At 40.4% G+C, this 13,151-nt stretch overlaps 1 protein-coding gene across 4 annotated transcripts in view; it reads left to right on the top strand.

Annotated features, from left to right (window-relative positions):
* NT5C2 (5'-nucleotidase, cytosolic II) overlaps positions 1-13,151 on the top strand; it is a 542,012-nt gene that overhangs the window by 401,408 nt on the left and 127,453 nt on the right. For all 4 annotated transcript variants that reach the window (XM_085606647.1, XM_085606643.1, XM_085606637.1 and 1 more), the window contains 2 exons: positions 6,577-6,643; positions 7,302-7,472. In XM_085606647.1, the coding sequence (XP_085462773.1) occupies positions 6,577-6,643; positions 7,302-7,472 (238 nt within the window). The remainder of the gene's footprint in view (positions 1-6,576; positions 6,644-7,301; positions 7,473-13,151) is intronic.

Genomic DNA, 13,151 nt, shown 5'->3' with positions numbered 1-13,151 from the left:
GGTTAAAAATCATTATAGTAGTCAGAGGCGTTTTTAATGTGAAATGAAAACTATATGATATTAAAAGGAAAATGTGACGGTGATTGGGGTGGTTAGTGTCCCCTACCGTCTAGTGAATGGTCGACATGTTTCTGCCCAAGCGGCCCAATTGGGTCCATGGCATTCATCAGGACCTAGAGATGAGAAAAGGGGCTCCGTTCTTACCAAATGTTGGTAAGATGTTACCACTGTGTGAGTGTGGCGTTGGTCACACTTCACCGTTTTATAGCTGCTTCCAAAGGTGAAGCCTAAAATAAAAATATGGGAAATAATGATTAATGTAACACGCTGGGTCATTTGTACCTGTAAGAAAAAAGGAAGAAAGACAATGCATGCATTGATTTCTAAACGTGAAAAATGGTGTGTACGTGACTTGGTGGCACTCTAATTGTGTACACTTGTGTGAAACTTTGAAGATGGTGGCAGGCGGCGCTGCTGCCAGTCTTACCCTAGTTAAATGGACAACTTGTCCGATGGGGGAAGGGGCGGAGGGAATCCACAGTTTTTGTCTGCTCTGTAAAAGAAAACATAGAAAAACCACACTCTTCATAAAAGCGTTTTGGTTTGAGAGAAATCTCCCAAAGCAAACTAAGTAATGATCCGTTCAATTCTCATGGGGTAAATGGGCATACACACATGTACAAATAACCACACACTCCCTGGTCTTTCAGTTCAAGCACACTCTTACTATGACATGTGATGGATGCGTCCCGAATCCTATACGTCCGCTCCCGGTCCTCCCGAATGTAGAAATGGCAGGGAGCGGGCGTCGTCTATATAGGTGGATCGCGGGTGCTTAATTGAAGAAATTAGCGTTAAGCGTTACCATGTGCGCGTTTCCCGGTGTCCCGGAGAATCACCGCCTGGAGAAAAGATGTCGGTTGTAGGCGTGTATAATTCTTGAAGATACGAGCCTTATTCGTGGAAAGTCGAGTGGGCGTTTCCAGCGAAGGGTCGATGCCGACAAGCCCGAACAGGCGAGGGTGTGCCAGGAGATGGAAATCGAAGGGGGAGGTTGCATTGGTTGCGAAGTATGTGGACTTCTTACACCTTGTCTCATTGGTTGCAGTGAGGCAGGGGGAGTTGGCCCAAATGACGGGATCAAATGGAAAAAACTTGTTTGAGGCTGTGTTGTTGGCATAGGGACAGAGACTGTTGTTAGTGCCCTCTGGAGCGTGATAGCGTTATGTGTAGAGCATTGCGTACGTAGCTTGCCCTGGTTACAATTCGGCAGGGGCGGTGGCTCAAATGATGAGATCACAAAGCGATATCAATGCGTGCTGGAGCGTGACTGGTTGGCATGGAGACCGAGATTGTAGCGATAGCATGCTGGAGCGTGCGTCATGGTAAATGCTCCGAACATTTTGGGGGGGAAAAACGGTGCGTACAAGTAGCGATGAGCCGCTTAATAAAGGCAAAATCTTTGGGCAATGACCTCACATTCCTTAATGACAATTTATAGACACGACTTCTGCCACAAGATACCCATGTGTCCATGCAACTGTACATAGCACAGGAACAGCGATCCACATTCACTACGAACACACAAGCCTAGGCACGACTAAACTCGAACGACACTCTACATACTGGATACATATTCCTTTAAGTATTTGATATCTCCTTTCTTTTGATTTTATTTTGTTTTTCATTAGTTGTGGTTAAAATGTTAAAAAAGAAGATATCTAATAACCAGCTACGGCATTTATATTTTTATCGCCCATGAAACGTTATGCGTTACGATGTCAAAGTTGAGCTGAGTGTGGGCCGTGCACTTTTGTGTACATCGATATGCTTACACATTGATGACCACTGTTGGGAAGAGACACACATGGTAGACATATCTCGCTCCTCAATTAGGGATAACAGTATGTGCGGGCTGTTGACGTCTAGATTCCTTGACAAATGCACATCGAATCATGCACTGTAGACGCAAACTATACTAAGATTGTAAGATGGAAACACCTTGATTTATGTACACAGCGACATAGTACCGATAATGTTGTTATGAGTGCAATATGTACCGATGTTTAGATTATATGTAACAGAAAAGATAAAATGCAATAAAGATATTAAAAAAATAAATCCGTGATATCATCAATTATGCCATTTTGAGATGTCATCAGTGATATCATAAATGATGTCATAGAACATGTCATCAGTGATATAATATGTGAGACCATAAGCAGTGCATGGTAGGGGCGCAAGTTATAGTTAGCACTGCTAACTATAACTGCTGTATTTCTGTGGGTTGTTTTAGTTCAAAACATTAATGTTTCACTGAGAAATTCGCCTAACTATAATGTTACTTTAACCTTTGGTTTTTTTAGTACACATACACAACCCACTCCACCCCTGTTTCAACCATTTCTGTATGCCATTTTCCCCCAAATGTGGTATTAGTTACCATATGTGTCATAGTAAATGTGTTAAAATATGCCTCAGGGTGTATCATTTAGGAAAAACATGCTAATATATTTTCAGTAGTTGTTTGCACATTTGTTTATCAAAACACATTCTTGATAATCAGTAATCACCTGTGGCTTAAAACCTTTATGTCTGAAAGTATACATGTATGTAAAGATCTGAGATATAATTAGATTGCATGCATTTTCCTTAACAAAAATGAAGAAGACTGTAACACAAAACCAAAGGATTACACCAAATCAAAATATGTTCAATAAAAAAAGTCTTACAACCGCATAATGGAGATGGCAGTTTCCTTTTTGTGCTCTGGGAGTTAGCTCTCATTTTTTGTCTGGCTGTGAGTTAGGTTCCCAGGGAGCTGTGGGACAGAGATGAAGAGTCTCAAGCTGACCGTTTCCAGTGTTGTGAGGCTATAGGGACATGGCCATAGACTCACAGGATGGGGGCACACAGAGCTGGCAATAGCATCCTTGAGCTTGGCTGGCACTGGAATTCAGTGTCTGGGGAGAGGCCAAAGCTCACTGCAAATAATGATGAGCATGAGTGTGATCCTATAATTACCTGTCAGCAGGGGGAGTACTGTAGGAAGGTGTTAAGCACTTCAGAGTACCAACATGGCCAATAAGTAATTACCATGACTTGAGAGCATTGGAACACTAATTTATAAAAATTAAGTGTATTTTTATTTTAATTTAGACACCAAAATGGACGGAATAGCATACATATAACCAGAGTTATAGATTTTAGAAGCAATGTAAAAGGTTGCGCTCTACTTCAAATCAGTGGTAAGCAATGCATATGGTGATGTGGCTATTGTTTTATGCGTTAAAAATAAAATATGAGAAATAATGTACCATAACATGTATATTTAAAAAACAAAGGACATACTTGCCAGTATTTGAGACAGAAATTACATTTTCCATGTGGAAAGTATGTGGATAGTGTCCCCTCAGCCTTTAGTTCCTTTTGATTTTTTTAATGACAAGGCAGCAACATAAAAATCACAGTAAACGAAGACAAAAAAGAAGGAAATAGTTAGGTGGGATTTAATGCTGAACAGTCTCTTTTTGAGGCACCTAGGCAAGATATTAGAAGGGACACAAAATGAATTGTACATTTAGGGCCAGTTGCTCTTTTTGGATCTGCTATACAGTCAATACATCAAAGTAAGTTTGGGTTTTACTTGAAGGCATAGAGACAGGATTGAACTAAGACTTGGAATGGAGTGTTAATTTTTGCCTCAGTTTTACTGGTGGACCCAGGAGCTGTTAATGATAGAAACATTCTGGGTTGTATGTAAATGGTGGGGGCTTAAAAAAGAAGAATAAAGGAAAATCAATTTTCACAATTGGATAACATAAGAGAATAAAAGGGATCTGTTTGAGGAGCAAGTTACAGTCTTTATGTAGTGTTTATGAATATGAAGGTTTTAATCCTTCCATTGATTGCTTTTTCAGTTGCATTAAAGCGAACCATACATTATTATGTTTTCTTAAGCCCTCGTGAGCTCTAGCATGTGATTTTACATTCTGTGGGCCAAGCTTGAGGCATTCCATGAGTGAGCAAGCAAGGGTGCTTCGGTTTATCCAATGGAAGGTCATTTTTTGCAGGGCATCTGCAAATATGAGGCGAGTCCGTTTGGTCATGACAAGACACAGTGCTGTGCTTCTTGTCAGTGAAATGTTCAGTAAGTCCCTAAGTGAGAGGTTGTTACCTAGCGGCACAATATCTATTGCAGTTTGACACCAATAAAGATAAAGCGTAGGCCGGGTGATGAACATGTGCTCAAGTCCAACTTTTTACCATGATTCAATACCATGGTCAGTGTGTATTGGGACTCCCTGTTGATCTGTGATATAGGAAATGGTGGTGAATTAGAATATTTAGAGATGCCAGTCCCAGTTTTAGACTTGAACTCAATTCTTCAGATGTCTTTGTGTTCAATCCAACATAACACTTTCCTGATTAAGACAGTCTCAATAAGTTATAAAAGGCTACAAAAGTTAGAATTCAGTTTTAATGAAATACCTTTTGTATGTTGAATATGTTTTTCTAATTTTAGGTGTCCCCCCTTAAGTACATTTTTGCTTATTTTAAGGCTTTTGTGTGCCACACCGTGGTAGATGTTCAGTTTGACTCTGTGGTTTTAGGGACCTCATTTACGAAGGGTTTTAGCTTTCTCAAGCTCTCCGATTTGATAGATCTGAGAGTTTGTGAATACTAAAACCCTCCATCAAACTTACTAAATCATTTTAGCAATTTGAAAAAGGTTATTCAAATAGTTAAATCAGTTTGGAAATTATTTAAGAATCACTATTTGGATGTGGCATGTTTTAGGTGTCCATTCCAAATAACGATTCTGGAAGGGAAGGCGTTTGCAGAACCACTGCCATGTTGGTGAAATGTTTTACAAAAACAAAACTTTTTGTTTTAAATGTTGTGCCGGGTCCTTCAAGGAAAAAAGGCCCCACAAAAAAAAATAGATTTCTTAATTTAAACACTATCACAGACATAGTGGTCTGACCATCCCTGTGATTATGGTCAGTAGCAGGCATTCTAAAATTTGTGACCTGACTATTGAATAATAGCAGGTTGTTCTGTGACCCCCTGCAATTCGGTGGTTTGTGAACCAACCTATTTTTAAATAGATCGTTTTGCAAAATAAGTACTATTCCATTTACAAAAAGACGTTGCACAATTTGCGCTCTTTTCCTGTGAATTGAATAACAGTACATGAGGCCCAAGATTTCTTCTGAGGTTGCATATCAACGTTTTTGTGTGTTTGTAGCAAAAATTTGTAACTGGGGACAGTTTGTTAACATCCTTGCAAAACTGACCAATGGCAGGTGTGCCTTCCAAAAGGGAATAAATAATCCAAAAGGTTGACCTATTTAGTCTAGAATCATCCTGAGAAAGTTAAAAGTTGGGGAAATTGACACTGCTCAGTGATTTGAAGTTATGCGGTTCTTCGGGCTACAAAATATTTTTGCAGCACAGAAAAACGTCTTAATAAAAGGATGCATTGAACACAACATAGTAATTGGGCTGGGGACTAATTATTAGTCCTGCTCCTGATTTTCTGCAATACAAACTTATTGGTATTAAAGGAGCTGATATGTCTGGTAAAGTGAATCTCTAGATGTTTAATGGATAAGAGTTTCTAAGCTAGGTATAGGTTAGATGTGAATTGCTCGAAGGAGGTTTAGTTCAGATGAAAGATTTCAGGTTATTAACAATTAAATTTGTACCTGGTGCTTCCTAAGACATATCTTTCAATTTGGTTATCAATTCGAGAATGGAGATACTTGGTTCGGGGAAGCCTATCAGAATCTAATCAACATAGGGTGCTAATGTAGAACTCTAGCTGTATAGAACAAATGCTGTCTATTATTCTGACCAGTAAAGGCATGTGGTCCAGAATATACAAAAAAGTGGTGCGGTATGCCTTCTTGCATGCTTTCACCACTGAAGGCCGTGCAAGTCTGTTGGGTGGCTTCGCTTTGTCTTATAATCTGTTGACAAAGAGTCCATTTTAACTTAGGGTAGTCAGTTCATACTAAGGCTCAATTAGTCATGCTTCAACGGAGGGGCATTCAATTGTCATAGGTATTTATTTTCATAAATACCTTCAGTCTACCTTATTAGCTATAGAGGATGGTAGTTTAGGATTAAGTTGTTCATAGCTTCTGTATGGCACCCTTTAGATTTGCTTGAAAAGACTGTCGAAAGGTCCCTTTACTGGTCATTGTGGGATCTAGTGACCAACAGCATGATTACTCTAAAGTGGATTAGTCCTCTGTTCATGTGTCTGTAAATGATTTACACTGTATTTTATATACGATCTACCACTATTAAACATACTGCTAGTTCCTCCGTCAGCCCACTTGCTAACTTTTTAAAATACTAGTCATTTCCCACCCCCAAATTGTTGGATTATTTTCAGTCGTTTAAAAAAAACTTTTGTGTACACCGTATTTGTTAACAGGAATACTTTTATGTAGAACTGCTTTTACTCTTACTGGAAACAATTGAAGGAGCATCTGTGTAATATGTGATTTTAAAAACTAACCACTAGTCTTGCACAATTTAAAAATAACTTGTGTCTTGTTACAGGTAACTGGCAAGTTGAAGATTGGAACATACACAGGACCCCTTCAACACGGGATCGTCTATTCAGGAGGTTAAACTTTTAAAAATCCTTTCAAAGCCAAACAATCTTGAGGACAATTTGTTTCCCTTCCACGCTTTAAATTGTATTTTTTTGATTATTTATTACATTCTGTTTCACAATGAGTATTATCACATATTACTTGATGATAACATCAATACTTGAACACGCTTTAGACAGGCACTATCATTCTTTCTCAAGTAATTAATAAGAAAAATATCCTTTTTTCAGTTCTAATCACATTAAAAAAATCACAATAAAATCTAGGAAGAAAATTACTCATCTTTTGTGGACAGAGTTCTTAATTTACCATGATACCCCTTTGAAACAAAATAACAGTGTGGCTACTGAATTATAAACTCCGTTGGTAAGGTCTTTCATGTATCTGGATTTCATATTGATAGCATCAGCTGCTAAACCGTTAAGTTTCATGTTGAAGTGAAAGCCATTAGTTTATTAAGATGGTTTTGATCGATACAGTCGAAGTATATGTGATTACATTTATCTTTTGTATTATTTAAGCAGGTTTAAAAAGAAACTTGCATCATTATGCAATCTAATTTCAAAAATCTTGGTTGACCTGATTAAGAGTTGTATTTCTTAAGACTTACATAACTTTCATTCCTCTCTTTTGATATGAAATAACAGTTCTAGGTGTCATTTTCTACAGGGTCTTCTGATATAGTTTGTGACCTCATGGGAGCCAAGGGGAAAGATATTTTGTATATTGGAGACCACATCTTCGGAGATATCCTGAAGTCAAAGAAGCGTCAGGGATGGAGAACCTTTTTGGTAATCCCTGAGCTGGCACAGGAACTGCATGTCTGGACTGACAAAAGCTGTAAGAATAAAAGAACACTTCATAAAAACCGTATCAGTGAGGCGAATACATGAAACTAAACTGAATGGTTTACATTTTTCATTCTGTTCCTGCATGTGTGTTTTTTAATATGCTTACGGTTGTTAGATGTTAAACCAGGATAAGGGTAAGTATGTTGCTGAGCAATCAAAGTTTCTATTCGTCAGCTTTAACAACATGTGTTCCCCATTGGATACCAGCGTAGCTTTCTGTGTTCCACTAATTTACCCTGAGTTGGGATCGTGGGATTTTTTATCAGAGGTTGTAAAGTAGTTTTGACTTGTAAGGCACTATACCGAGATTGTTTATATCGGTCTACAAAAATATTGTATCCACCACATTGCTTACCACCCTAACATCAAGATACGTATATATTTGCTATTCTTAAATCTTCATCCTCTTAAACTATACTTACGCTGCAATGTAATGGTTAGGTCGATGTCATGGTTGCTGTATTTCTGTCATGTGAGATATTGCATCTAATATAGTGACTCATCACAGTAGTTCTGTCCCACGGCCAGTCATACTGTGGGTCTTTTGCTGAGACTGCCTATTGGTATGAAATATGGTTCTTTTTCAATTGACAATCTACATTGTAGGAAGTAGACCAAAAGATTTCTGGTACACAGACTACACAGTACTAATAACAAGAACATTATTCAAATTTTTTCATTAAGATCAATTCTAAATGTTTACTCATTGAACTAAGCAAGATAAGAGTTAATGAAAACAGTGAGCAATGCTCATAATGTCTGAGCATGAAATCCCCATATTCACATATCGCATGTTTTCTAATTTCCAGAATTCCTAGAGAAGGAAAATTCAAACACGTGGCCACTAAGATTAGGTGAACTACCGGCATTAGTCTCGGTTTCTTACAAAAGAGGAAAGGGGGGACTGAGGAGACCCTTCTCAGTGTTAATTAAATCTTAACTGATTTATTTCATTTATTTATTTATTTTTGCTTTCTCATATAGGGGCCTCATGTAGGTAGCCAAATACCGGTCGGTAACGGCCGATTTTCGGTAATTATACCGTTACCGACCGGTATTTTGGCCATTGGTATGTAGGGGGACATATTTTGCTTTCGGAATTTACCGAATCGGTAAAATTACCGATTCGGTAATAATACCGAATCGGTAATGTTAATGAATCGGTAACTATTCCGAATCGGTAATTTTACCGATTCGGTAAATTCCGAAAGCAAAATCGAGATGTAGGGGGAGTGTGTGTGTGTGTTTATGAGTCGGTATTTACCACCAACTTATAGTTGGTGGTAAATAATGAATGTATGTGTAAATGCATTTTTACGCGCGTAGCAGTGTGCAATGTGGCATACATACATGCCCTTAGGGCATGTATGTGTGCCACATGTGCACACATGGCCGAATCAGGGGTGCAACAGGGTGTCAATGTGACACCCTGCCACCCTTGTATGTGTTCCCCCCATTACCGAATCGGTATTTACCGATTCGGTAATGAGGCATACCTTCCCATCAATGGGAAGGTATGCCTCATTACCGAATCGGTAAATACCGATTCGGTAATTACCGACTAGTAACGAATCGGTAAAAAATACCGACTCATTACCTACATACCAGTTACCACTTCTAAAATACCGATTCGGTATCGTTCGGTATTTTAGAAGTGGTAACTGGTATGCTACCTACATGAGGCCCATAGTGTGTACCTGGGCTCAGCTGGTGCGGCGTGCCTGGAAGGGCACACGCCACGCCCGCTTTCAATTAGTCCACTATTATGTGCTCCATAGAGCATATTTGACCCCGGTGAAAATCAGGCGATATTTTGCGGCGGCCTCAGCAGAGTGCCCCAGGTGCCCGGCCCAGGAGGCGGACCTTCTCCACATGCTGTGGGCCTGCCCGGGATTGTCAGCCTATTGGGAGGAAGTGGGGAAGACCCTGGAGGAAACGACGGGGAGATCCCTTTCGTTGGATGCGGCGGTGGGTCTCCTGCATTGGTTCCCTCATACCCCCAAGAATAAAATATCTAGTAAATTCATCGATTTGGGGCTGCTCCTTGCTAAACGGGAGGTGACCAGGAATTGGAAGGCACGGACCGGCCCGACAGGGAGCCGGTGGCACAGCGAATTTTTGAAGTGGGCGGCGGGGGAGAGTACGCTTAGATACCAGCTAGCTTGGAGGCAGCGTAACGAGAAGGCCGAGGAGACAGCGCTGGAGTGGGAGATGCTCGTACAGGCCCTTAGGGAGTATTGCGCCCCCGGCGATGCTGAACGAGAGGAAGCGGCGCGCCCTGAGTCCCGTTAGACGGTTGCACTGCTCAGCTTTATTGCTTTCCCCATGGGTCCCCAAGAAGATCCGGTTGCGGTAGATGCCGCGCGCTGATGGCGGGGGGGGGGAGGGTTTTTTCTGGGATTGGGGGGTTTTAAGGGTGGGGGGGTGTTTTTGGAGTTATAGGGTTGTTTAGAAAAGCAGATGAAGGACAACGAATCCTCCGGGCCGACCTTGACAACCTCCTGAGCCCCCACGGACTTTCGCCGCCCGACCCCAGGGTTGTGGGCTGAACGGCTGTGTAAGCAACTTCCGGAGGGGATCGGAGGGTTGGGTTTTAACGCTCCGGCTTGAGATGTAATGCTGGCCAATTATGTAAAGATTTACTAATTCCTGCAATAAAAATAATTTAAAAAAAAAAAAAAAAAATGAGGCCCATAGTGTGTACCATACCACCATCGCGTCTTTATGCTTTACAATATTAGTCATAAAATAGTATGTAGAACCAATCACCACATAATCAAAAGGATAGAATATAAAACAAAGATAGGGGAAACCACTGGGGAGGTCACACATATTTAAAGCTTTCTAATAGATAGGTTACACCTATGGCTTAAGTTGAACAAAGAAAGAGGAGTTCATAAAGGACGGTGTCCCTCGAGTAGGAGGGCTTTCAGCTCTTACTTGATGGAGTTGTGGGCTGAACTTTACTGGATGTCAGTTGGGTGACGTTCCAGATCTTCACAAAACTCCCATTGAAGTATTGGGAGATCATTGTTGTTTTCTGAACTGTGAAATTTCCAGGAATAGGAAGTCTTGCTTCATACTGCTCAACAGGTTCCAGATGGTCTTAGTATTTTTGCAAGGTGTGTGGGTGTGCTTTTGTGAAGACTTTTGTGTACAAGTGTGCTTACCTTGAAGATGCTTCTTGCTTCAAGGGAGAGCAACCATTATAGTGATAACCACAGGGTTGATGTCATCAAATCATTTGATTCCTGACAATATTCGCACTGCAGCATGGTGGGCTATTCGTTTTCAGAGAAATGGGCATCTTTGGGATGGCAGACAGTAGGACATTCTATAGTTGCTTCTGGGGAGAACCAAGGCATTAACTACAGATTAAAAATCTGCTTTGAGGATGAAGGACTTAATCCTTTTCAGACATCTGAGCTGATATTGGTTGTTTTAGTTGTTTTTGCCTGAGCGGAGATATTTGCTTGCATGTTGACTTGTTTATTCAGAGTGATATCAAAGGATTTCATGCAGTCAACGAACAGTGGTTTGAAGGCTAGGATATTTAGGTCATCGAGCCATGATTGGACCGGAGTGGAACCATACAGAAATGAAATGAGTATAAATTAAACTTTGAGGACGTTCACCTTGAGAGGATAATCCAGGGTTAGATATGTGTTAGAATCGTGGGTAAGGGTTTGATATCTTCTGGAAAGTAGACATTGAGGCATAGCAGGTTTCATCGGCTGAATGGTACAGTGTTGGTGAGTCTGAGTAGGGAGCAGAGATGTTCAATGTAGAAGTTGAAAAGACTTGAGGAAAATATAGTACTCTGGGGAACAGGCTGTGTCTTATTTTTATTTGCTGTTTTCAATTTTCACAAAAGGAAGAAACCCTTCAGAGTACTTTTCTGTCTAATCCCAAGGGATCTTTTAAAATGTTGGTATGGATGAGGTGACTGATCGTATCAAAGGCTGCAGAGTGGTGTGTTAGAATAAGGAGATGGGAGTGTCCTTTATCTGGGATGCACAGTGTGTCATCAACTATTCATATCAGCTGTTAATCCTGATTGGAGGTCGTTCAAAAGATATTTCTCAAACTGTGACAGTTTTGTTGTGAGGCAATGCAGTACTAGATTACTTTTGTCGGTAATAGTTAATCTGGCCTTTTTTAAGTCAGCATTCATTTATTTTCCTAGGAGGAGGGTTTCAGGGCTACCAAGGTACTTCTGTCTTTGGGTAGGCACACTGGGATCTGGACCTTGAAGTGGGAGGAGGGTTTTAGTGTTCGATATACTTTTAGTTGCTTGGAAATCTCATTAAAGGAGGACCAGCTTTCTGCAGATTTATTGGCTCGAGGTTGGTGGTCAGTCACTAGTAATTATCTTCAGAATAGATTGTCTTCATTTTACTTCCCCTCCTCCTTCTAAAGAAACACTTTTGTCTTTCAAGATGTCTTCTTTTCAGACCACACATATCACCATTAAAGCAAATGTATCCATAACTCCTTGCTCTCTTTCTCCCAGTCACTGGGAGTACCGTCATCCTTTGTCACCACAGAAAAAAGGCTTCACTAAATGGTTAAAATGAGCTTTACACTTTCTGGCGCTGCACATGCATGGGCTATAAGGACAAGTTCCCAAACCTTGGTTAGCCACTCAGCAGTTTCCTGTTCTCACTATTTTATAAATAATTGGATTTGATTAACTTATGGTGAATGAGCATTGCCTTTTTTTCTGAACTCTACAAAGGGGCTGTGATCTTGTGATCGTTGTTGAAGTTCTTTCTTATAACTTTCCAGCCCCAGTTGCTTATGCCCCTCTATTCTGTTTTTGAATCCAGTATTTTGTGCAAGTCGGCGATTGCTGCAGCTGACACACACAGGAACCTCTGTTGCGTTTTAGGATCTTTTGAATCTTTATTGACTCATTGAGTGAGTGAGACCTTCAAGTTACTGCTGCCCATGGGAAACTATTGTTTCTCTCTGACCGTTTTCAGTCTGTTGCGTTCGTATCTACCTGTTCTTCCTCCTTATTTGCAACTTTTCCCTCTACTTTTTCATTTTTTTCTATACCCTCTTGCTACATTTACTCGCCTTCATGATTAGTTTCTGGTTTGATATCCCAGCAGTAATTTATCAGCATATCAGCCTCTTCTAAATAGCCAAGGTGTTCACCTGTGGATGAATGATGTGCTCCATGAAATTTATTTTAATACAACATGAGTAACATATCAGACAATATCTGATATAAGATATAATATCTGATATAAGATATCTGATATTTTGTCTCAGAGAATACACCCGTGGAATTTGGGGTCCCACAGGGATCTAGTATCAGCCCCATCCTGTTTAATATCTATCTACAACCGCTATTTTCCATCATTAAAGCGTTCGGGGTGGAGCTGATAAACTATGCGGACGACACCCAACTGGCCTTCTCCCTGGAAGGCAAACAGGCAGTTCCTCTGGAGCAGTTCCAAAGCTGCATGAGGCAGACCATGGATTGGCTACGGAAAAACTGTTTACAGTTTAACGGAGACAAAACTGAATTGCTGCTCTATGCACCATCGAAACGGATCCAAAATCTTCCTGTGGAACTTAGGCTTACACCAGACTCAGCTCCACTGACCCCAGCTAGTACTGTACGGAACCTGGGGGTTTTATTTGATAATAACCTCCA

The sequence above is a fragment of the Triturus cristatus genome, chromosome 1_2 (genome assembly GCF_964204655.1).
Source record: "Triturus cristatus chromosome 1_2, aTriCri1.1, whole genome shotgun sequence".
Taxonomy (NCBI): domain Eukaryota; kingdom Metazoa; phylum Chordata; class Amphibia; order Caudata; family Salamandridae; genus Triturus; species Triturus cristatus.
The sequence above is the reverse complement of the archived record's forward strand: the minus strand, read 5'-3'. Positions and strand labels throughout refer to the sequence as shown.